The 25,671-nt window shown below is 41.3% G+C and overlaps 1 protein-coding gene across 1 annotated transcript; it reads right to left on the reverse strand.

The window, feature by feature from the left end:
• Positions 1-1,506: 1,506 nt before the first annotated feature.
• tmem200ca (transmembrane protein 200C, genome duplicate a) lies at positions 1,507-25,671 on the reverse strand. Its single transcript, XM_060920702.1, has 2 exons — positions 25,479-25,671; positions 1,507-3,294 (listed from the first exon to the last, which is right to left on the reverse strand). The coding sequence occupies exon 2, from the start codon at positions 3,259-3,261 to the stop codon at positions 1,648-1,650; it is 1,614 nt and encodes a 537-aa protein (XP_060776685.1). The 5' UTR covers positions 3,262-3,294; positions 25,479-25,671; the 3' UTR covers positions 1,507-1,647.

Below are 25,671 nucleotides of genomic sequence, written 5' to 3' on the forward strand. Positions count from 1 at the left end.
TAATGCAGTGTCGCCTGAGGGCCTGAAGATCACAGGCATCCAATGTTGGTTTTTGGCCTTGTCTCTTGCAAACAGAGATTTTTCAGAGTCTCTGAATCTTTTTATGATATTATGTACCATAGACGATATCCCAAATTCTTTGCAATTTTACATTGAGGAACGTTATTCTTAAATTGTTGCACTTTTTGCCCACGCAGTCTTTCACAGAGCAGTGAACCCCTCCCCATCTTTACTTCTGAGAGTCTCAGCCTCTCTGGGATGCTCTTTTTATACCTAATCATATTACTGACCTGTTGCCAATTAACCTAATTAGTTTTTTGTTTTGTTTTTGAAACATGTTGCTGGCACTAAATTCAAAATGAGCATACATTTTTCCAAAAACAAGAATATTTCTCAGTTTCAACATTTGATATGTTGTCTTTGTACTATTTTCAAAAAAATATAGGATTTCCATGATTTCCAAATAATTGCATTCTGTTTCTATGTACGTTTTACACAGTGTCCTGACTTTTTTGGAAACTGCGTCTTAGAAAAGCGTATACAGACTGCACACATCCTGCACACATCCTGATGAAAAACAGAGGGCTTTTAGGTGTAGTCTATATTCATTGCTTTAACATATTGTAAAATCGGGTGAAATCGGGACGTTGTGTGGTGGTGTTTCAATACCAGAATCTCAAAGACTACTTTGACATCAGTTTCATGAATCTAGTTTATATTTGAGAAAATACTGAAACATATGAAGGTTGTGAATTTGTGTTTTTGATACAAGGAACACTTTTAAGATGGCATGATTCAACATACTATTATACACTTATAATCAGTTACAAAAAAAAAATCAAGAATTCAGGAACATTTCAAGGGAATAAAGATGGTTTGAGTAGATGTTTATGATTCTGACAATATGTCATTGTGCTAGAGGGTGGACTTAATTCAGAATTCAGGCACAAAGCATTACAGCCATTTCTAAACAGGCAAGACATCTAAAAAAGAAACATACAATTGAAATAAAAACTTTTCTTCCCCAGTCAAATGCAAACGTAACGCGTCTTCCGCAGGCAGATGACATTTGAAATAAGATATTGCTAAGTATCAAGTCAAACCATTAAAACCATTAATCTGGTTAATTAAAAAAAAGGTGCAAGGACACTACAGTATAAAATACATGCTGTTGAGACAGCAACTCCCCATTAATTAACTAGAAAGAAACACACTGGTGAAGAGGTGGAACAGCCACATACCTTTTTTTTTTCTACTGTAAATACAAAAATGGAACCTTGTAGAGATGTGCTACCACACTTCAAAATTCAGGGTGTTTTTTCCCCCTTTTCCTCATTTTTGCTTTGCTTATTAAATATCAATTATAAATGTTCCTGGCATGCCAGCATGTTTTTAATACTCTTCTCTGCAATGCAAGTTTTCTTTTTTTAAATTTCATTCTTGGTCTGGGAAGGCATTAAATGTAATTCCAAAGAAAGGAAGATAATATATTCATTACTGTAGTACCCAAGGCAGTACAACAAGTTAATGTATCCATTTTCACCATAAGAGCAAAAGGGAAAATATCCATTGTTGTAATGACTTTAGTATGTAATGTCTCTGTTAAACCTCAGCTTGCAAGTTTACTGATCCAATCTGGTGGTTCACTTAGAGTTCTACACTCTCTATTTCCAGGTCCTCTAAAGTAGTGTCTGATTGGGAAATCATCACCAGTTTTTCTTTGTTTGAGTAACGTCTGATCATGTTATGGGCAGGTTCATTGGAGGCACCTTCCTCTTGGACAAGGGGACTTTTTAAATCTTGCCCTTTAGATAAAAGTTCAGAAGAACTTCCAGGACTAAAACTTGTCATATCAGTGGACTCAAAAGATTCCCCTCCAAGACCCTCAAGTTTGATATAACCCCCACTGTTTGGGCCCTCTAGTCGAGGACAGCTACGTCGCCTGGTTCGCTCCATATGCCGGTCCACAGGGGTGGATGGGCAGATTCCCAAGTCAATGGACCTGGAGTAGTCTGATAGGGCACTTAAGGACAGATGAGAGCCTGTCACTTTAGGGCTAGGGGATGCAGGAAGGAGTTGCACCCGAGAGCCTTGAAGGGAGAGGTGTGGCATCTCATGCAGACTGTCGCTACCCTTATAAACTTCCACTGAGTCTTGGGAAAGAATGGTTAGAGTTTGAGGAGTCTTCACTTTGGCTTTGGTGATGCTCCCTGATGCCACTAGAGACTCCAAGCATTGATGAATAGCATCCGAGTCCAGACATTCACTTCTGATCTCCCCGGTTTTATCTGAACCCCTTCTGTTTTCTGCTGCCCTGCGGTTGAGCCTAATCAATGGTAGTGTGAAAGCATTGACTGAGGAGGTCACAATAGTTTTGGTCTCCCATTGCTTGGCTTCTGGTGACTGATCCCTGCAAATGCTATACACTGTGTCTGTGATGGCAAGACTATCCAAAGGTAAGTCTTCCAGTTTGCCAGTAGATGACTTTCTGGATGAGGGTAGGCTGTCCTGGTCCTGTTTGAAAGAGTCTGAAGATGGCCATGAGCCCTTTGCTAGCACAGCAGCATTGTATACAGAACTTGGATTGCCTTCTACCCCCTTTGATTGCATATAGTTCACAAATCCATTGAGTGAAGCATTGTCCTTGGATCGCAAACTGTGAATGTCAATAACAGTTGAATAAATGTCCCTAAGGTTAATGATTTTTGTCTTTTTGTCCCTGTTTTCGTGCAGGACTGCATTTGCACAAATAAACAGAAATATACCAATGCCCATAATCAATGGTCCAAACACTTTTAGTTTGTCTGAATGTAAGTGTCTGTTTAAAAACTCAGCAAAGACGCCCAACTTTGGCAATTCCTCAGTTGTGCCATTAGCATAATTCAAGCTTGTAACATTTTTTTCCAGCTGATGAATAATCTTATCACTGTTGGTCCAGTTCACTGCTTTGGGTCCTTCTCTGTCATTGACCCAGGCTGGTTTCTGTAAGCCCTTAACTGTGAGCAGTCCTGGGTAAAGCGGACTTCCTTTAGGCCAGTAGCCTAGTACAGCCAATGCAATCCCAACAAGCAGCACAATAATGCCCAGTGCAGCAATCAGCCCAGAGACTGAACAGAGCTTCAATTTGCCCTTCACCACCACCACCTCATTCTTTCTCTTCTTTTTGGCTTTTCTCTTGCGCTTGTTCTCTGCCCGATTTTTGGCACGGAGGGAATCTTGGCGTCTTGCTGAGATTCGCAGGAGGCCTCCAGTAGCAATCATAATGAGGCCCGAACTGGTGCTCAACTAATCATCCTGTGTTTGACAGAAAGACAGAGCAAGAATCAGACTGACAGTAATCACTATTCAGATATATACAGTAAACATACTATATTCACAAGTTTAATATATTTTAAATAACTTGAATCCTTACACAGAAGCGTATATATACTACATGGCCAAATATATGTGCATACCTTATCATCAAACTGTTGCTATACGGTTGGAAGTGCACAATTGTACAGGAAGCCTTTGTATGCTGCAGCATTAAGAGTTCCCTTCACCAAAAATATTACAGCATGACATTGCCCATGTGTACAAAGTGAGGTCCATTAAGACATTTTTCCAAGGTTGATGTGGAAGAACTTGAGTATTCTGCACAGAGCCCTGACATCAACCCCAGTGATCGCTTTTGAGATGAACTGGAATGTTGACTATGTGCCAGGCCTTCTCATTCGACATCAATGCCCGACCTCACTAATGCTCTTATAACTAAATGGATAAATCCCCACAGCAACACTCCACAATCTAGTGGAAAGTCTTCCCAGAAGAGTAGAGGTTATTATACCATCAAAGGGGGACTAAATCTGGAATGACATGTTTAACAAACACATATGGGTGTAATGGTCAGGTGCCCCCAAACTTTTGGCCATGTAGTGTATAATGCAAGCCCTAACTACCTTGACAAAGAAGCAGTTTTTCAGTCAATCGTTAAAACATCCATCCATTATCTGTAGCTGCTTATCCTGTTCTACAGGGTCACAGACAAGCTGGAGCCTATCCCAGCTGACTATGGGCGAGAGGCGGGGTACACCCTGGACAAGTCGCCAGGTCATCACAGGGCTGACACATAGAGACAAACAACCATTCACATTCACACCTACGGTCAATTTAGAGCCACCAATTAGCCTAACCTGCATGTCTTTGGACTGTGGGGGAAACCGGAGCACCCAGAGGAAACCCACGCAGACACGGGGAGAACATGCAAACTCCACACAGAAAGGCCCTCGCCGGCCACTGGGCTCAAACCCAGGACCTTCTTGCTGTGAGACGACAGTGCTAACCACTACACCACCGTGCCGCCCTCGTTAAAACATAATAATAATTCTTATTTTCAAAACATAACCAAAGCAGTAATTTGTACACATAATGTAGACACATAAATACTTATGTTTAGGGGTTTAGTTGCAGCGTAACACAGAGGACAAGCAATTATAAAGCAAGCAGAATTGTATACCATAGCATGGCATAATAATAATAATAATAATAATAATAATAATAATAATAATAATAATTTCATAGAGAATAGAGTAATACAGTACCACACTGCTTTTGAGAAATTATTTTATTCCTGCAGTCAAGGTGATTGTTAACTGATGTCTGAATACAATTTGATTATTAAAATGTGCGTGTGTTCATTTTGCTAGCTTAAAGGCTTACTATATCATACATCTTTGATTGATATTCAATTGTGAGAACTCCATGTAACTCATTTACCTTCTGTAACTGCTTTATTCTTGTTAGAGTCATGGTGGATTCATGGTCTATGCTGGGAACATTAAGCATGAGGCGGAAATACACCCTCAGCGAGATCACAATCCATTGCAGAGCGCCATGCAAGCGCATGTTCACCTACGCATTTTTCATTCAGAGGCAGTTTGGTTCAGCAAAGGTATCTGAAATCCATATGACTTGAACTGTTCTTCCATTGCTAGCAATGTGAGACATATGGCTCCCAATTTACAAGCCATTTTAACCCATGGTTATATTTAGAATATAATTTTACCACACCACACACATGTTGTCATTTCCCGATATACAGTAAAAGAGGCACAGTATCGAATCAGACCTATCAGACCTAGTGGTGGTTGGAGGGGAGGCTTTGTGCAGGAGTACATAATCTCACGACAGATAAACGATATCTGAAAAGTCATGCTAGCTGAGCAGATGAGAAGAAATCTGTTCATTTAGTGTGTGAAAGTGAGGACTAAAAGCATAGAGGAATTGTCACTGTGAACGTGTGTGTGTGTGTGCAATATAGTGACATGGTGTCTCACACAGACCTGGAGAGTGAGCCAAATTAGCAGCTGTGTGTGGGAGCCCAGGAGAGCACTTATACTCTGCCACCCAGACAGATGTGTCTGCACACATGATGTAATGCACAACTACAAACTACCTTGACACAAAAGTGATGACCACATCTGTGCTCTTCATAAAAGTGACAAATTATGTGAAATGTTCTAATATGGCTTCTGGGAATATTTTGCTGTAGGAGAGGTAATTCTTCACATGCTATCGGAATTCTGTAGGGATGGAGTTTAAGTGCTAAATAATGTGAAAACCCGTTTATCATTATCATAGCATGACTGCAAAAATAAAGCACAAGATTGCATATAAACAGTGGTGCTTAAAAGTTTGTGATGCCTTTAGAATTTTCTATATTTCTGCATAAATATGACCTAAAACATCATCAGGTTTTCACACAAGTCCTAAAAGTAGATAAAGAGAACCCAGTTAAACAAATGAGACAAAAATATTATACTTGGTCATTTATTTATTGAGGAAAATGATCCAATATTACATATCTGTGAGTGGCAAAAGTACGTGAACCTTTGCTTTCAGTATCTGGTGTGACCCCCTTGTGCAGCAATAACTGCAACTAAACGTTTTCGGTAACTGTTGATCAGTCCTGCACACTGGCTTGGAGGAATTTTAGCCCATTCCTCCGTACAGAACAGTTTCAACTCTGGGATGTTGGTGGGGTTTCCTCACATGAACTGCTCGCTTCAGGTCCTTCCACAACATTTCGATTGGATTAAGGTCAGGACTTTGACTTGGCCATTCCAAAACATTAACTTTATTCTTCTTTAACCATTCTTTGGTAGAACGACTTGTGTGCTTAGGGTCGTTGTCTTGCTGCATGACCCACCTTCTCTTGAGATTCAGTTCATGGACAGATGTTCTGACATTTTCCTTTAGAATTTGCTGGTATAATTCACAATTCATTGTTCCATCAATGATGGCAAGCCATCCTGGCCCAGATGCAGCAAAACAGACCCAAACCATGATGCTACCATCACCATGTTTCACAGATGGGATCAGGTTCTTATGCTCGAATGCAGTGTTTTCCTTTCTCCAAACATAATGCTTCTCATTTAAACCAAAACGTTCTATTTTGGTCTCATCTGTCCACAAAACATTTTTCCAATAGCCTTCTGGCTTGTCCACATGATCTTTAGCAAACTGCAGATGAGCAGCAATGTTCTTTTTGGAGAGCAGTGGCTTTGTCCTTGCAACCCTGCCATGCACACCATTGTTGTTCAGTGTTCTCCTGATGGTGGACTCAGGAACATTAACATTAACCAATGTGAGAGAGGCCTTCAGTTGCTTAGAAGTTACCCTGGGGTCCTTTGTGACCTCGCCGACTATTACACGCCTTGCTTTTGGGGTGATCTTTGTTGGTCGACCACTCCTGGGGAGGGTAACAATGGTCTTGAGTTTCCTCCATTTGTACACAATCTGTCTGACTGTGGATTGGTGGAGTCCAAACTCTTTAGAGATGGTTTTGTAACCTTTTCCAGCCTGATGAGCATCAACAACGCTTTTTCTGAGGTCCTCAGAAACCTCCTTTGTTCGTGCCATGATACACTTCCACAAACATGTGTTATGAAGATCAGACTTTGATAGATCCCTGTTCTTTAAATAAAACAGGGTGCCCACTCACACCTGATTGTCATCCCATTGATTGAAAACACCTGACTCTAATTTCACCTTCAAATTAACTGCTAATCCTAGAGGTTCACATACTTTTGCCATTCACAGATATATAATATTGGATCATTTTCCTCAATAAATAAATGACCAAGTATAATATTTTTCTCTCATTTGTTTAACTAGGTTCTCTTTATCTACTTTTAGGACTTGTGTGAAAATCTGATGATGTTTTAGGTCATATTTATGCAGAAATATAGAAAATTCTAAAGGGTTCACAAACTTTCAAGCACCACTGTGTGTGTGTGTGTGTGTGTGTGTGTGAGAGACTTGCTACCCACTTTATTAGGAACACCTGTACACATGCACAGTCATACAGTTATCCAATTAACCAATCACGTGGCAGCAGTGCATTGCATAAAATCATGCCAATACAGGTCAGGAGCTTCAGTTAATGTTCCCATCAAACATCAGAACTGAAAAACAAGGTAATGTCTGTAGCTGTTGCATTGTTGTTGGTGCAAGAAGTGCTGGTTTAAGTATTTCAGAAACTGCTGCTCTCCTGGGATTTTCACACACAACAGTCTCTCGAGTTTACACTGAACAGTGTACAAAACAAAAAAAACCATCCATATCATTACAGTGGCGTGGCCGCTCTGTCGGCTTCAGCCATCAAAGTGTCTAGGGAACATTACAGTAGTGGTTTCCCGTTGCCTTCTACTGGATTATTATAATAATAGAGGTTTTCTCCTCTCAACCATTCACACCTACGGACAATTTAGAGCCACCAATTAGCCTAACCTGCATGTCTTTGGACTGTAGGGGAAACCAGAGCACCTGGAAGAAACCCACAGAGAACATACAAACTCCACACAGAAAGGCCCCCGCTGGCCGCAAACCCAGAACCTTCTTGCTGTGAGGCAACAGTGCTAACCACTTACACCACCGTGCTGCCAAAAAGCATCCAGTGAGTGGCAAATCTGTGGGAGGAAATGACTTGTTTTTGAGATGTGACAGAAAGTCTATGGTAACTAAAATAACTATAGACTGGTACCAAAGTCCAGAATTGTGACACTCAAAGGCATTTTTGAGACAAAGTCGGCAAACAGTCTTATTTTGTCAATTTGGGTGTGCCGAATTCAAATCTGCAATATGCCGAGCTCTGTCTGACCTCTGTTGACCTCTAGAGGTCATTGAACTTTGGGCCTGTAAACGTCTCAGCTGAATCCAGTTTCTCAGCTTTCTAAGGAATGAAATGTACTGAAATGATTAATGAAGTTAGCAAATGGCCTTGTTTGTTAAATGTTTGGGTGCTGAATTCATTTTTCATTTGTAAAACGACATATGACCTCTGATAACCTCAAGGTCATTAAACTTGGCCTATAGGCCTATGCATTTAACGGCATTTTTAAACTGACTTTTCTCCCCCAAAAAGAATATGAACAGACAAAAAACAAATAGAAAGGAACAAATACAACATTAAATGCCAGTCCATGTACATGTGACTTACTTTTCACAATGAGAATGCCTAGGCGATCACCTTACATAACATTGCATTACATTTAGCGGTTATTGTTTATACAAAGCTACTGAAAAAAGGACAGATTCAGCAGCATACAAAATGTGGGGGCATACAGGGTATACAGCTTAATCAGGGTTAGGATATATGAGAGTTTTTTTCTTTGTTGTTTGTTTTGTTTTAAACGGGGTAAAGCCTTTACAAAAAACAAACAACAAAGAAAAAAACTCTCATATATCCTAACCCTGATTAACCTGTATACCCTGTATGCCCCCACATTTTGTATGCTGCTGAATCTGTCCTTTTTTCAGTAGCTTTGTATAAACAATAACCGCTAAATGTAATGCAATGTTATGTAAGGTGATCGCCTAGGCATTCTCATTGTGAAAAGTAAGTCACATGTACATGGACTGGCATTTAATGTTGTATTTGTTCCTTTCTATTTGTTTTTTGTCTGTTCATATTCTTTTTGGGGGAGTAAAGTCAGTTTAAAAATGCCGTTAAATGCATAGGCCTATAGGCCAAGTTTAATGACCTTGAGGTTATCAGAGGTCATATGTCGTTTTACAAATGAAAAATGAATTCAGCACCCAAACATTTAACAAACAAGGCCATTTGCTAACTTCATTAATCATTTTAGTACATTTCATTCCTTAGAAAGCTGAGAAACTGGGTTCAGCTGAGACATTTATGGCCCTTTTCCACTACCCTTTTTCAGCTCACTTCAGCTCACTTCAGCCCGACACGGCTCGCGTTTCGACAACCAAAAAACAGCACGACTCAGCTCGCTTCAGCCCTGCTTAGCCCCTAAAACTCGCACGGTTTTGGAGTGGGGCTGAAGCGAGCCAAAGCGAGCCGAGTGAGGCTGGGGGTGTGAGCAGACACTCCCCTGTGCACTGATTGGTGAGGAGGAGTGTCCTCACATGCCCACACACGCCCCGCGAGCACGCTGGGATCTGTAAACACCGTAAACCCGGAAGAAGGAGAATTACGAATTATGAGAATTTCTGAAGCCTTATGCGCCTCGCCTCATCTATACGCTCTTGTCGGTATCTGTTGGCGTTGTCGGTGACAACAAGCCACAGCACCAAGACCAGCAACACTAATGACTCCATGTCCATGTTTATTGTTTACTATTCGGGTCGTGAGACTACCGCTTAAAAGATCACTGATGTCACTGTTTGCGCTGCTTAACGACATCACGTGACGTCCACCCACTTTCGCTAACTCCACCCAATGTGTCCACCCACTTCCAGCCAGCACGGTTCAGCGCGGTTGTAGTCGAAATGCAACTCCAACAGCCCCGCTCAGCTCGACTCAGCACGGCACGGCTCAGCCCGACTCAGCCGCGTTTGTAGTGGAAAAGCGGCATTACAGGCCCAAAGTTCAATGACCTCTAGAAGTCAACAGAGGTCAGATAGAGCTCGGCATATTGCAGATTTGAATTCGGCACACCCAAATTGACAAAATAAGACTGTTTGCCGACTTTGTCTCAAAAATGCCTTTAACTCCTTAAATAAGCACTTTTTTGAATTTTGGTACCAGTCTACTACTTTTTACAACTGAGGTGAACAAAAAAGAATCTCAAGAACAGGAATCTGAGGCTACAGTGAACACAGGTTCAGCCAAAATGGATAGGTGAAGAGATGGAAAAAAGGCGATGTATATAGATGACATATAAACATTTTCTATGTACTATATATGGAGGCTGATTTAAGATAATACATTATCAAGAGGTGTGTTTAGTCATGCTGCTATGATGCCCAATCAAATCAATTCCCCGTTCTCCTTTAAAAATGTTCTTCTTGTGCGCTTTAAGGTCATTGGTCGTGTGTGTGCGCGTGTGTGTGTGTGTGTACTCTACAATGTCGTGTTTATATTTGCTAATTTGTTGTCTTTATGATTTTTGTTGGACACTGTACTGATTCTATTAATTATATGATGTTCTCTGTATAATGTCATGTCAACAATTCAAACTAATGATCTCAAACAAAATTTAAAAATACCACTGCACCAGTGAATTTTGAATGTCACATCCCCTGTTGTGCCACTCCACCCATGCTAGAGCATACACATTCATTTCTTCTGACGATGAAAATAGCATCTGGGTACCATCAGGAAAGAGCTGCCTGTACCCATACAAATTAGCAATAAACTGTCATTATAGCAGCAAATGCTGGTGCATGTTTGTACCAGCATGAAAATAGACCCGACAGAAGGGAAAAAAGTCACCAAGAGACAAAAAACAACCAAATAGGCAGTGTTATAACAGCTTATAAGAATGATGACATGCTTAAAAGAGAAATCTTTTCAGATTTACCAAGCAAGAACAAAGCTGACAAAAGTCTGGAAACATGGAATTATGGCATCTAAGAGAAAACAGGAAGAGGAATAGAGCTTTGTCCTGGCTCCCTAGGAGCCTCTTTCTACATATTGCTCATGAGCCACGTAATGGCACATCAGGGCCATCCAACCTGTCTGTTCTCATTTATCATCTCTAGCCTGAAGTCAACAAGTCCAAGTCTGAAGCTCTACACCAGTAATACCACTAATCTGTGCCTGACCAAGCACAGAGATGTACAGTGCCAGTCAAAGGTTTGGACACACCTACACATTCATAGGATTTTCTGTATTTTGACTATTTCCTACACTGTAGAACAATACTTAAGACATCAAAAAGTTGGTATATTTTCCAAAATGCAATAAAAACAAAAATCTGTGATTTGTTAATTTGTGGGGACCTTTAATTAACTGACAAAAGTACAAAGAAAAAATTCAATAGTTTTACTAATCAACATAATTGTATTTTGTAACTATAAACGAAGTGAGAATTTGATGCCTGCAACACACTCAAAAAAGTTGGGACAGTGGCATTATTACCACTGTGTTACATCACCTTTCCTTTTAATAACACTTTTTAATCATATGGAATCTGAGGATACTAATTGTTGCTGTTTTGCAATTGGAATTTTTGTCCATTCTTGCTTGATACAAGACTTCAGCTGCTCAACAGTCCGTGGTCGTCGTTGTCTGATTCTCCTCTTCATGATGGGCCATACAATCTCAGTAGGAGCGTGATCTGGACTGGCAGCAGGCCAGTCAAGCACATGCACTCTGTCTACGAAGCCATGCTGTTGTAGCCCGTGCAGGGTGAGGCCTGGTATTGTCCTGCTGAAATAAGCATGGACTTCCTGGGAAGAGACATCACCTTAATGAATATGTCTCTCCAAAATCCCAATATATACCCCAATATAGCAATGGTACCATCACACACATGCAACTCACACAAGCCGTGGGCACTTGATGCCCCCCATACCATCACACATGCTGGCTTTTGCACCTTTATCTGAGAACAAACTGGATGATTGTGTTCACTTTTGGCACTGAGAACTCGACATCCAGTTTTCCTGAAAACAAGCTGAAATGTTGACTCATCTGACCACAGCACACATTCCCACTGTCTTTTGGGTCACCTGAGATGAGTTCAGGCCCAGAGAAATCGGTGGTGTTTCTGCATAGAATTAATGAATGGCTTCCTCCTTGCATAATACAGTTTCAGGTTGCATTTCTGGATGCAGCAGTGGACTGTGTTAAGTGACAACGGTTTTCTGAGGTTCTCCCAAGTCCATGTGGCTATATTTGTTACATTAGCATGACAGTTTCTCAGGCAGTGCCGTCTGAAGGCTCGAAGGTCACGCATATTCAACAGTGGTTTCTGATCTTGCCTTTTACACACTGAAATGTCTCTGAATTCCCTGAATCTTTTCACAAGATTATATACTGTAGATTTTGAAAGACCTAAAATCTTGCGTTGAGAAATGCTCTTTTTGAATTAACTAACAATTCTCTCATGGATTTCGACACACAGGAGTAAGACACGACCCATTCTTGCTTGCAAAGACTGAGCCTTTGGTGGATGCCCCAATCATGTTACCAATTAACTTGCTTATTGTGGAATCTTCCAAAATTGTGTTACTTGAATATCCTATAAACTTTTCAGTCTTATTTTGCCTCTGTCCCAACTTTTTTGAGTGTGTTGCAGGCATCAAATTCTAACTTCATTTATATTTACAAAACACAATTAAGTTGGTCAGTAAAACTATTCATTTTCTTTGCACTTTTGTCAATAAATGTTCGCGTGAATTAACAAATCACAGATTTTCTTTATGTTGCATTTTTGAAAATATCCCAACTTTTCTGGAAATGGGGTTAGTATGAAATAACATATGGGACACATATGGAACCATGTGGTAAACAAAAAAGAGTGTTAAACAAAATATGTCTCATATTTTAGATTCTTCAAAGTAGCCACCGTTTACCTTGATGATGCTTTGCACACTATTGGCATTATCTTAACCAGCTTCATGAGGTAATCACCTGGAATGCTTTTTAATTAACAGGCGTGCCTCGTTAAAAATTAATTAGTGCAATTTTTTGCCTTCTTAATGTGTTTGAGATCAAACAGTAAATAGTAAATAATAAAAATACAGTAAATAGCCCTATTACACAACTGTAGTAATCCATATTATATCAAGAACTGCTCAACTAAGTAAAGAGCAACGACATCCATCATTACTTTAAGACATGAAGTGTCTTTTAATTAATAAAACTAAAAAAAAAAGTAAAAAAAAGTAAAAAACATTGAATTAGAAGATGCGTCCAAACTTCTGACTGGTACTGTACATGTCTAAATTACTCAAAATAACACTACACGCAGCCCTTAATTACATTGTATATGTATAATAATCCAGAGGGAAAAGATGCTATTTTTTTAATGTGGACTTTGTTGATTAATGAGTAATGAACATAATTAATATGCAAAGGCAAAAAGGGGTCTGTATTTCAAGCACATTAAATATTAAACAAATTAAGAAGCTTCGCAGGCTTTTTTGCTCGTTAACTAGCCAGCTTGGTATACTGGATTAATCTGTTGCTAGGGAACCTTTACTTTAGCTCTCATATAGCATATACAACAGGTTTAGCAGTTTTTTAAAAAAAATGCTATATTAATTTTGCTAATCAGATCTGTTGGTGGGCGGCACGGTGGTGTAGTGGTTAGCGCTGTCGCCTCACAGCAAGAAGGTCCGGGTTCGAGCCCCGTGGCCGGCGAGGGCCTTTCTGTGCGGAGTTTGCATGTTCTCCCCGTGTCCGCATGGGTTTCCTCTGGGTGCTCCGGTTTCCCCCACAGTCCAAAGACATGCAGGTTAGGTTAACTGGTGACTCTAAATTGACCGTAGGTGTGACTGTGAGTGTGAATGGTTGTCTGTGTCTATGTGTCAGCCCTGTGATGACCTGGCGACTTGTCCAGGGTGTACCCCGCCTTTCGCCCGTAGTCAGCTGGGATAGGCTCCAGCTTGCCTGCGACCCTGTAGAACAGGATAAAGCGGCTAGAGATAATGAGATGAGATGAGATGAGATCTGTTGGTTTTGCGCTACCATGGCTTGTCTTCAAGCATGTCTGCTGCATAAGGAAATATCCAGGATAAAGTGTGCTTTAGCACTAATTCCAAGACAGAGACCTCATAAGGTTGGAGTGCAGAGTACAGTGTCATTTACATTTATAGCATTTGGCAAGCATTCTTATCCAAAGCGATTTGCGCAAGTGCTTTCCAGTTTCCATCAAAAACATGTCATCATGCTAGTACAGATACTGTAGGTCAGGGTTTAAGAAGGACTATTAACCTGTACTATTGTTTAGCATTTATAGACAGTTCAGTATAAGATTGAGGTATATTTTTAATACAGTGGTTTCATTCTATGTTGTGTCATCGTAGTGCTGTATTAACTCTGACATAAAGCCTGAATGCTCCCCTTTCCATGTTCTTGCATCAGCCATGGCCCACAAGTGAGTTTAATGATGGGGAAAATGGTTTATTTATTTATTTTTTTATTTTTTTTAGCTAAGTCTTCTTATTATTCGCTTTGGGTTTTAAAAACTGAGTGTTTCCATGCAAAATGCTCCCATTCCTGTCTAAAGAAAAAAAATCTCATAACTAATCCCCAATTTCTAATTTTGGTAGTGGTTATATCATTTTTCAAATATTCTAATGTCAAATGTACAAATATATCACAATTAGTTTCTCATTTGAAACACACAGAGGATAGATAAATGAGCTTTTCTTCAACAACATCTGGTTGCTAAACAGACGTCTGAAAAGATACCTAGAGATCCAGCTAATGATAACAGACAGGGTGGATCACACAGTGGCTCAGAGGAGCAATTTAATCTCTCTCCGATTTGCTAAACTATCAGAGTAAACAGAACAAGATTGTGAAGCGAGACACTGATTAGATATGCTTTGGAATATTCTCGGTTTAGTAGAGACCTGCTTTCACATAGATATATAGTAAAAGCTGAGTATAAATATTTGCATACCAAGGAGAAAATGAAGACAAAGAAATTTGTAACCAGATGATTTCAAGCCAGTTGAAAACCAATGAATGATTTTGGCAATCTTTACCAACATCATCAAAACACCAAGTGAGGGATCTTTTGGAAGAATGGTGTTCATCCCACCAGTACAGTTCCAGAGATGTGTAGTGTCTATACTAAGGCACACTTAAGCTGTTCTGGTGACTAATTTGTTTTGTCACCCATCTGTAAAGGCCCGGTCCCACAATACCGATAACTATAACTACAACTGTAACGATAACTATAAATAAATTGGTCCCCTGCAGTTGATGTGGTTGGTGGTCACACCAGATCGATAACGATACCTACAGCCCAGGCCTGGGTTTATCCGTATCGATGAGATTGCTTCTGGAGCGATTTTTCCAGACCTGAACCTGATCTGATAAAACATCTGACCAATCAATCAGGTAATTGTTTACATGTGATGTTGTCTGAGTATGTGCTGTTTTCCCTGGGCATCTTTGTACATCCTTGCTGCCTCATGAAGTCATGGAATACGGATTCACGGAAAATAAAAAATATAATACAAAGCACGGATCTTTTATTCACGGATATGTGATTTTCCATGAACTATCAATAGTAAATTAATAAAGTAAACATACAAATGCAGGCAAGGTATTTTAATGAACTTGTATGTATGAACTTCGGCAGTCCAAACATTTAATTGTTTTAGACTTCTTAATTTTTTAATCCATGATGCATCATCCATATGAAATCGGTAACCAATCTGTAATATACTGAAATGTCCCTGACCGATCCATAAATTATTAGCATCCGTATTAAAATCCGTAACCACTCTGTATTTTGTATCCTTTTTTATTATATTTCCGTAATCCGTGACCTATCCGTATTTTACCAACCACCGGAGCATGTGCATGGGTTGTTTTGGAGTCCAAGCTGTACAGTATGACCCGGAATAATGTGCTACTACTTGGAAAAAACTTCCATGACTATTCCTAAGTTGCATGCATTTATTTCCCTGAGTGGCAGAACCAACCGATATTATAATCTGGATTACATTTGTGGTGTGACTGCGCCAGACTGGAACTAAATTCAGGCATACGTATAGTCATAGATGTAGTTATAGGCAGTGTTTCTCAACTGGGCTGCAGCCATCTAGTGGGCCGCAAATTTTTTTTCAAGTTGAAGTTAATTTTTTACTCGTAGTAGTAAAAATTACTGGGCTGCAGCCGATGTCATCCGTCTCATTACACTACAGTCACATTACAGCTCACGATGCTTTGCGATGGGTTCTTGATGAAAATGAGGCATTTTGGTGACGATATACACATGACCTAAAAGTTGTGGTCACACAATAGGCGAACACTTGACTGTCGCGGCCGTGCATGCTCACGGAGCATGCTGTGTGTGCGCTTGGACCCCAGTCATTATGGGAAACACCTGATACTGATTTGAGCGCAGTCATCACGTGCAGATACGGAAGTTGTTTTCACAGAGGCTTTGCGAAGCATTATCATTATCACTGTCACATTTGTTTCTAGCGATGTTTATAACACTGTTTAAATATTCTGCTTTCTGTTTTGCTTTTGTAAAAAATCACTCACGCCTGCTAATAAACACACTTCCTGCACTTAGATCCGTCTACCGCTGTCTATCTTGTAGTGTCCTGATCCCCAGATCTTTAACCCAGCCACATATAAAAAGTTGTTCGCCTCCATGCTCTTCCAGGTTTTCATCTGTTTGTCCGTGTAGAACGATGTCTGCAACACCAGGTAGTTTGAGATTTTGGGGAAATCACCGGAAGGATAATTTTTCCAACTCAGAGGAAAAATCCTTCTTTGTTAGTGTGTAAGGATCTAATCCCATTGAGTGGTTTCTGTATCCACTTCTTTTGAGTGTCCTTCTTGATTTTAATAACTTGCTTGTACACAAACATGGCAATAAGTTCTTGTGTTAATTGCCCAGACTCCACTTTTGGATCATTAATCCATTTTGAGTGAGAATGCCCTGCATGCAGGGTTTTATGTTGGCTTCTGACACATCCATACAGTTTTAAATACAATACTGTACCTGCAATTAAAAACAGTTTGTTTTATTGCATTTATTTAATTACTGGGCTCCCATCTGTAACAGGGAGTGATGTTGCATTTCGTTAATACAGTTTAGAGTAGATTATTAGATTCTAATAGAATAGATGAGCCAAAATAATTGGGGATCTTTTTTTATGGGCCCCGACTCGTTACAAGTATGAATATGTGGGCCTTACAATAGAAAAGGTTGAGAACCCCTGGTTATAGGTATAGTTTTAGTGTAGGACCAGGCCCTAACTATTAGACACTTTCCTATTCAAATCAGGTCTGGAGAATGAGAGGGCCACTTATTTTCAGACTATTTTCTGTTGAGTATGCCTGGTATGTTTTCTATAGTTGTCTTCTTAGTGTTCTTATAGACAAGCTATACCTCAATTTTATTAAATTCCGTGTTTAACATAAATTTAATTTAACGTCTGTGTATTCTTAAAGGTTACTCTCACCTCATCTCATTATCTCTAGCTGCTTTATCCTGTTCTACAGGGTCGCAGGCAAGCTGGAGCCTATCCCAGCTGACTACGGGCGAAAGGCGGGGTACACCCTGGACAAGTCGCCAGGTCATCGCAGGGCTGACACATAGACACAGACAACCATTCACACTCACATTCACACCTACGCTCAATTTAGAGTCACCAGTTAACCTAACCTGCATGTCTTTGGACTGTGGGGGAAACCGGAGCACCCGGAGGAAACCCACGCGGACACGGGGAGAACATGCAAACTCCACACAGAAAGGCCCTCGTTGGCCACGGGGCTCAAACCCGGACCTTCTTGCCGTGAGGCGACAGCGCTAACCACTACACCACCGTGCCGCCCTCATGGAGGATTGGATTGGAAAAAACTTTGCAATCATCAGTAATTGGGGGGCGTGGTCAGTGTGGTCAAGTGTCAGCTGTGGATGGACAGGGGGCGGGTCGAACCTGCAGGTAACACATGATGATTCTCACCTGTGTCTGATTACCAGGAGTCTACTCAGTGGTGTCTTTTTGTGTTTTCAGGGACTGTGGTAACCAGAGAGAGAGCGCAAGAGCTGAGCAACAAGGAGCCATGGGTGTTTGTATGTGTGTAGAGAATTGTTAAAAAGCAAGTGAAAGAGAAATAAAAGAGCTCCTTTGCAAACCTGCCTCCCTCATTGCCCCTCGAAACCCCTTCAAGTGTTACAGTATGAAACTAGATGTATTGATGTTACGGCATTAAGTTATGTAGTGTATGAGACATAAAGACTGTAAAATGTACTCCTATTTCTGTATAGCAAGTGTAGATTTGATGGTTGTGATTGTGTTCACTGCAAGACTGAAATCTTTGAGTAGAGCGTCCAACAGGGGACTTGGCTTTCCACAAGCGAGGTCTATCAATCCTGAAGCAGCAGGGCGACACACAGGCACTAGTACAACTGCTCCCTTCTGGGAATACAGTGGCCATTTTTCTTCATTTGTGGTGAGGAATCTACTGCCACGGTGCAGTAGTCATTAAATCCTTTTCCCCACAGTGGTGGAAAACTTTATAAACAAAGCCCAACAAGTTACATAGTTTTGTTTTCTGTTAGCTCCAAATATGGTAATTTAAAGAACAGAGTCTAGCGTGTTTTTCAGTGTACCCCTCCTCGGCATTTTTTCGACACAAAGACAGAGAATTAGTGAAATTGTCTGAGGTTGATCTCCAAAGCAGGGCTGATAGATTGCTTTGTACTGGAGGCAGCAGGGGTGTGGTCTCAAACTGGAGGAATTATGGCATGCTTTTATTCCTCCTATGCTTTACCATCCAGCAAGGAGCAGATGTGGAAAGTGGTGCTTTTTTTTCCCCCATCCAATTTTCTCCAGTTGGCCAGTTCCCACTCACCAGACAGATCTCCCAGCTACGAATCAGGGAAAGCAAAAGATATCACATGCTCCCTCCCAGGCATATGGCACTAGCCACATCGTTTCAAACTCCTGCCTATGCAACATAAAGTGTAGCACACTTGGAGGAAAGCACTATCTGTCCACTTCCTTATCATGAGCTCATAGACACCCCATTTGGCTAGTGTCGCTGTAATTAATGAGGCCACCCGTCCCTGAGAGCACAGGTCACAGATGGCTGTGGCATCACTGGGATGCGAACTAGGGCTCTCTGGATGATAGCCAACTCTTTTCTGTTGCACCACTCCGGAGCCCTGAAAATGGTGCTTAAAGGCATGCATGACATCAGATACATCTCTTTAGCCTTGACAAAAACTGTCAAAAGTTTTAAAGATAAAATCAAGCAATGGCAACCGTCAGCAGCCCTATTAAAGGCTTTCCAAACAGCAACACACTGAATAGACCACTATGTCTTTCTTAATGAATAAAGAAACGTGGAATTACTCAGGGGCGGCACGGTGGTGTAGTGGTTAGCACTGTCGCCTCACAGCAAGAAGGTTCTGGGTTCGAGCCCAGTGTCCAGCGAGGACCTTTCTGTGTGGAGTTTGCATGTTCTCCCCGTGTCCGCGTGGGTTTCCTCCGGGTGCTCCGGTTTCCCCCACAGTCCAAAGACATGCAGGTTAGGCTAATTGGTGGCTCTAAAGTGAATGTGAGTGTGAATGGTTGTCTGTGTCTCTGTGTCAGCCCTGCAATAACCTGACGACTTGTCCAGGGTGTACCCCGCCTCTCGCCCGTAGTCAGCTGGGATAGGCTCCAGCTTGCCTGCGACCCTGTAGAACAGGATAAAGCGGCTACAGAGAATGGATAGGATGGAATTACTCAGGTCAAAAATATTAATGTACTATATTTTTAGATACCAAGCAGTCATGCTTATACCATGTTCTTTCCTTTTCTTTTTGATATTTTCTATATTCAGTTTTCTGGCTATTAATTCCACTGTCCACTAACACTATCATGAAGAGGAAAACCATGAAATGTGCCATTAGAGATGCTAGAGAGGATGCAATACCGCCAAAACAAAACAAAACAAACCCACAAATGTCTAAAGCAATATGGACAGAACCATAGTGGCCATCCATCTATCCATTATCTGTAGCCACTTACGTATCCTCTGCAGGGTCGCGGGCAAGCTGGAGCCTATACTAGCTGACTATGAGTGAGAGGTGGGGTACACCCTGGATAAGTCGCCAGGTCATCGCAGGGCTGAAGAACCATAGTGTCTTGACTCTATATTATGTTCACAAAAGAATAAGCATACTTTTTCCAAAATGCTTTCTGAATTGCCATACTTTTCCAGGTCTGGAAATTAACACTTTTAAATTGAATACTTTTAGACGTCAGCATGAGCTGCATTGTGTGGTACCAATATCACAATATTACTCCAACAGATACATAGTACAGTTCATTTGAGTAGCAGTAGCAATTGAGGGGCGGCACGGTGGTGTAGTGGTTAGCACTGTCGCCTCACAACAAGAAGGTTCTAGGTTCGAGCCCAGTGGCCGACGAGGGCCTTTCTGTGTGGAGTTTGCATGTTCTCCCCGTGTCCACGTGGGTTTCCTCCGGGTGCTCCGGTTTCCCCCACAGTCCAAAGACATGCAGGTTAGGTTAACTGGTGACTCTAAATTGACCGTAGGTGTGAATGTGAGTGTGAATGGTTGTCTGTGTCTATGTGTCAGCCCTGCGATGACCTGGTGACTTGTCCAGGGTGTACCCCGCCTTTCGCCCATAGTCAGCTGGGATAGGCTCCAGCTTGCCTGCGACCCTGTAGGACAGGATAAGTGGCTACAGATGATGGATGGATGGATGGATGGATAGGAATTGAGCGGAAACCGCCATTTAAACCTGGCCCTCTTTCACTGACTAACCTAACAGTGTAGTATCAGGGAATAGATTTGCTGCTGCGATCCCATCTAACTCCCAGAGTTGCATACACATTTAGTCCCATTCCTATGAAACCCCTTACATAGTTCTTTTGAAAAGAGACATGGTTACAGTGTAAAATGTTTAGCTTGCGAATGAAGATTTACATATCTTTAACACATCTTGCCGGCACACTAAATTGCAAATTAATACGCCCTTTGTAGTGTAATAGAGACAGGCTCTTTTTTTTTTTTCTTTAAAACTTTCCCACAAGATGATTTTAATTTAAAACTCAGAGTCAGTATTCATTAGGTGGGCTGGATTAGAAACTTTATTAGGCCAGTCCCAGCCTGTGGGCCGTATATTGGTCATCCCTGATCTATATCCTCCTTGCCTCAAAGCAAACAGCAGAAAATAAGTGTAAAGTTAATGAAAAAGTGTCAGAGGATGGGGTGGTACATGAATTCACAGTCACCCCTGAGGACAATATCAGAGATTTACAGGTCAGAGGACGAGCCATGCACAGCATGAATCCGAAGCCTGTACATGTGACGTTCGAGACGCAGGTAGCAGAGAGGTGAGAGAAATCAAATGCACGAGAAGAGATAAAAACGATAGAGAAGGAGCGGATAAAGTTATGCTGTAGCATTTACAATCCATCATATCTATTAAAGCAGAGTGAAAACATTCCCAAGTGGCACATTATAGGTAATGGAAGTAAACATGAGTGAGACTGAGTTTTGACACCATTCACAAACAGCACAAAACAAATGAGATGTGATATCAGCCCTTACTTTCAATACTGATTTACATTAGGCTATGTGTATGAGTGACACGTCATCCAGAAAAGGGATATACACTATATACCTCTGAAGTGCACCGGTCAGCAGACGCGACCCCACTATACATCCGAACATTTTTATACATTTTCTTGAAATGGCAGAAACAAATAAAAACACCTCAATATTCCCCTCCCTTCACGTACTGTATGTGTATTCGAATAATGAGGCAGTGCCACATGGCAGTGATAAACTTGTATAGAGTTCAATGAGCAGTGAAATATGCCCCAGTAAAGAACACGATCATTAAACTAACAATTACCCTCGTTGTACCCGTTCTAAACACAGATTCTCCACCCTCAGCACCCACAAGGAAGATGCAGCAGCTAGCTAACGTTCACCACCAACTCAGCCAGTGAATGTTATGACGTGATGTATTATGATGCATTTTATTACAGTGAATCGTTAGCCATGAACAAGTGTGTGTCCTTGAGTTGTCATAGTGTGAACGATTACTTTGATATGCAGTCAGCATGGAGGAATAAATCAGGAAATGAAACTGTCTATTGGGATGGTAAAGCGTAAACATTCATTCCAACCCCTGAACAAACATTATTGCATTACTGTATGTGACACGGAATAAAGGATCTAATATCATTCCAGTTATAAGAGAAACAATGGAGATGATGGCAGGATAGTTTACTGATTTATTCATCTAAGCTGACGGCTGATGGCGATACAAGTACATGCTCGCTCACCCCCCTTATGGTCCCGATTATTCTACTGTAAGTGATATACATTTGGAGTTCAAATTCAATTCGATTCCATGTTATTTATATCGCACTTTTAACGGTACATTATCGCAAAGCAGTTAGTCTAGAAAGACTAATGAGCAAGCCAAAAGGACAGAGCCAAGAAGATGGCATGAGCTAGAAACCTATAGAGAACTTGAACTCAAAAGAGAACTCTATCCGCCTCTGGAAGACACAGAACAATAGGGTTTCGATATTGAGCTCCTGATGAAAGTCACACAGTACAGATTGTGATGAATATATAATCAGATATCAGTTACACTTGACACTTTTAAAAATAAAGGTTAAAGGGTTCCCTTTGGGCGAACTCTGAAAGGTTTTATGTACAGACAGGTGACAAATAAAAGGAAAAATCAGTGGCACTGTTATGCCGTGACATTTTGCTGGCATGTTTTGGGTCCACCTGTCCCCTTAGAGGAACGAGTCACTGCAAATCAATACACCGTTCTTCAGACTGATCGCCTTATTCTGTGATAAAACATTTCTATTCATTTGTATCCGACGAGAAAATATTTCTATGGGAGTGGTCTCTTCCAGGATCATCCCACCCAATCGAACACTTATGGGAGGTTTTGGAGTGGTGTTTTAGAGAGCAGTTGCCAATATCATCAAAATGTTTCGAGAGAATGGTGTTCATTGCTCTAGTATAATTCCAGAGACATGTAGAAACCATGGCAACGTGCACTGATGCTGTTCTGGTGACTTGTGGTGGTCTGGAATCCCAGTCTTGTGAGTTGTCGTTGCATTGTGCATGCAGAAATGCTTTTAATTTCAATATTAAACATAGCCATGAGATACTGCTGATTTTTTACTATTCGACTCCAAGTGATCTCTGATCATGGTCAGTCAACTCACTACACACACACACACGAAGTTTGAGCTAGTTTACTATCCTATATTCTATCCACGGGCGGCACGGTGGCGTAGTGGTTAGCGCTGTCGCCTCACAGCAAGAAGGTCCGGGTTCGAGCCCCGTGGCCGGCGACGGCCTTTCTGTGCGGAGTTTGCATGTTCTCCCCGTGTCCGCGTGGGTTTCCTCCAGGTGCTCCGGTTTCCCCCACAGTCCAAAGACATGCAGGTTAGGTTAACTGGTGACTCTAAATTGGCCGTAGGTGTGAATGTGAGTGTGAATGGTTGTCTGTGTCTATGTGTCAGCCCTGTGATGACCTGGCGACTTGTCCAGGGTGTACCCCGCCTTTCGCCCGTAGTCAGCTGGGATAGGCTCCAGCTTGCCTGTGACCCTGTAGAACAGGATAAAGCGGCTAGAGATAATGAGATGAGATGAGATATTCTATCCACTATTCTGCTTTTCTGTCAAGACTACGATGTTCAAGAAACACTCAATCAAATATCTGGCAGAGAAAAGGTTCGTCTTCTTTTCTTTACTGGATACTGTTGCATGGGAGTGATATCCCTTACAGAAAGAAACATGAATTTCCCATGTATTTCACGTGATCACATGCTACCACATGTGGAATACATGGTATCAGATTTTGTAACGTGTTACCATGTAGAGCACACGTGGAAAACGTTACCACATGTGTAAAACATTCCCACATGTGATTCACAGAAAATCGGGCCAAAACCACGTTTCCCATGTGCAAATAACATGTTTCCCATGTGCAAAACACATTTTCCACATATTTCACATGTGAGAAATCACATGTGAAGTTCATGTGGTTTTTCTGTAAGGGATATTGTGAAGAATAAAACCATGCCATAATTCTCCCAGCACAAAACAATCCATCAGCCCTGCTCAAAGGATCAACCTCAGGTGGTTACTGGGATTGGCTACTGCTGCCAAGAAGCCTCTCACTGTTCTTCTTTTTTTTTTTCCCTTGAATTTTTGACCTCAAAATTGTCTAAAGCATGCATTTTATAGAATGACAGACAGGAAAAAAAATGCTCCACTTCTATTTGCAGTATGCTATAGTTATCAGAGCTTTGTATCTGGTATATATTCAATATTGACATCCTCTTAATAACTGAGCTAGCTGAATGTCTGCAAGCTTCTGTTGCCAGGATATATGAAACATTACAGATGCAGTGATGCTTGCTTTAAGACTGGTTATATCCTGTATTCATTCACGTGCATGACCTGTGCTGTCAGTGAATACAATACGTGTTCACAGGATAACATACGTCAGCGGAATGAACTGGAGAAAACAGCACAGCCGATCCTGTGTTGAGTCGATGTTTCAGGTTAGTATCAGCTCTGAAACAGACTGGATGTTTATTAGCTTCTCTGGTGTAATCGTTTGATTGCTTTCTCAAGAGAGCGTAAAGAAATCCTGCTGCAAGATTTGCAAGTTTTCATAACACCGCTGTTGGAACAGCACAAACCCCTCCTTTGTGATTCACATTTCTTTAAAAAATAATACAGCCATGTGTACAGTATTAGATAATCAAGTTGCCTTAAAAGTGTCTATTTACTATTGTTTAAAATGTTCTAATAGCCTGATAAAAAGTCAAATCATTTCTTGAGCTTCGACAAAGACCATGAGTGCACAACAGTACATGTTCTCATGCACTGAACATGACCATGATGTGCTGGACCGATGGATGTGACAGGATCACATATGAACTGCTCGAGTCCCAGCATGCACATGGGAAAAAATATCCAGATAATTATTAATGTCTACGAAGCCAAACATAACGTGCTTCGCTGCTTCTGATGAAGCTCCTTATACCATCCGTCTGCATTTACTCTGCACTGGTGGAACTACAGGACACACCGAGACTGTGTGCAGAAGGATGGATGATGGATGTATATTCATCAATTCTATACATTGGTGATGGTCTTTTCCCTGGATATACGGTAGATCAGCCTGAGATTTCCACAGCCAACCCCCAAATCAGTTTGTCATTAGAATCAGTGGTTTGGAGAGGAAATGTGGAGGCAGTGCTCAGAGCATGGGCTCTCTCAGTGATGTGTGTGAGCTCGATCACAGCTCACTATTCTGGTGTTTGCATGCACATTTACAGTGGAACCATATCCTATATCACTAATGTTAAAAAAAAAAAAACAAGGATGGAGAATATCTGACATACAGATTTTGTGCTCCTGCGTCGTGACAGACAGTCTCCACACAGAAAAGCAACACGGGTGGAAAGGAGGAAAAGAGAGATCAGTGTGTGTTGAAGAACTGATATATCTGCATTTAGACAGCTTACTTACCGACTCAGAGATGTGCATCAGTGTCATGCCATAGCGGAAATTCAGGCGATGATGAGGAGGATCAACAAAAGTTTCTGTGCGCCGAGATCATCATTTTGCGCAGTGAGGAAAAGCGTGGAAACCCGCGCGTAATTCCGCATGACCAGGAAAACTGCTCGGCTCCATCCTCTTCTTCCCTGCAGCAGCGAATCCA

Source organism: Neoarius graeffei, chromosome 5 (assembly GCF_027579695.1).
Source record: "Neoarius graeffei isolate fNeoGra1 chromosome 5, fNeoGra1.pri, whole genome shotgun sequence".
NCBI classification, from domain to species: domain Eukaryota; kingdom Metazoa; phylum Chordata; class Actinopteri; order Siluriformes; family Ariidae; genus Neoarius; species Neoarius graeffei.

Coding starts and splice junctions, on each gene's coding strand:
- tmem200ca (XM_060920702.1), bottom strand. CDS start 3,261: ATGATTGCTACTGGAGGCCTCCTGCGAATCTCAGCAAGACGCCAAGAT.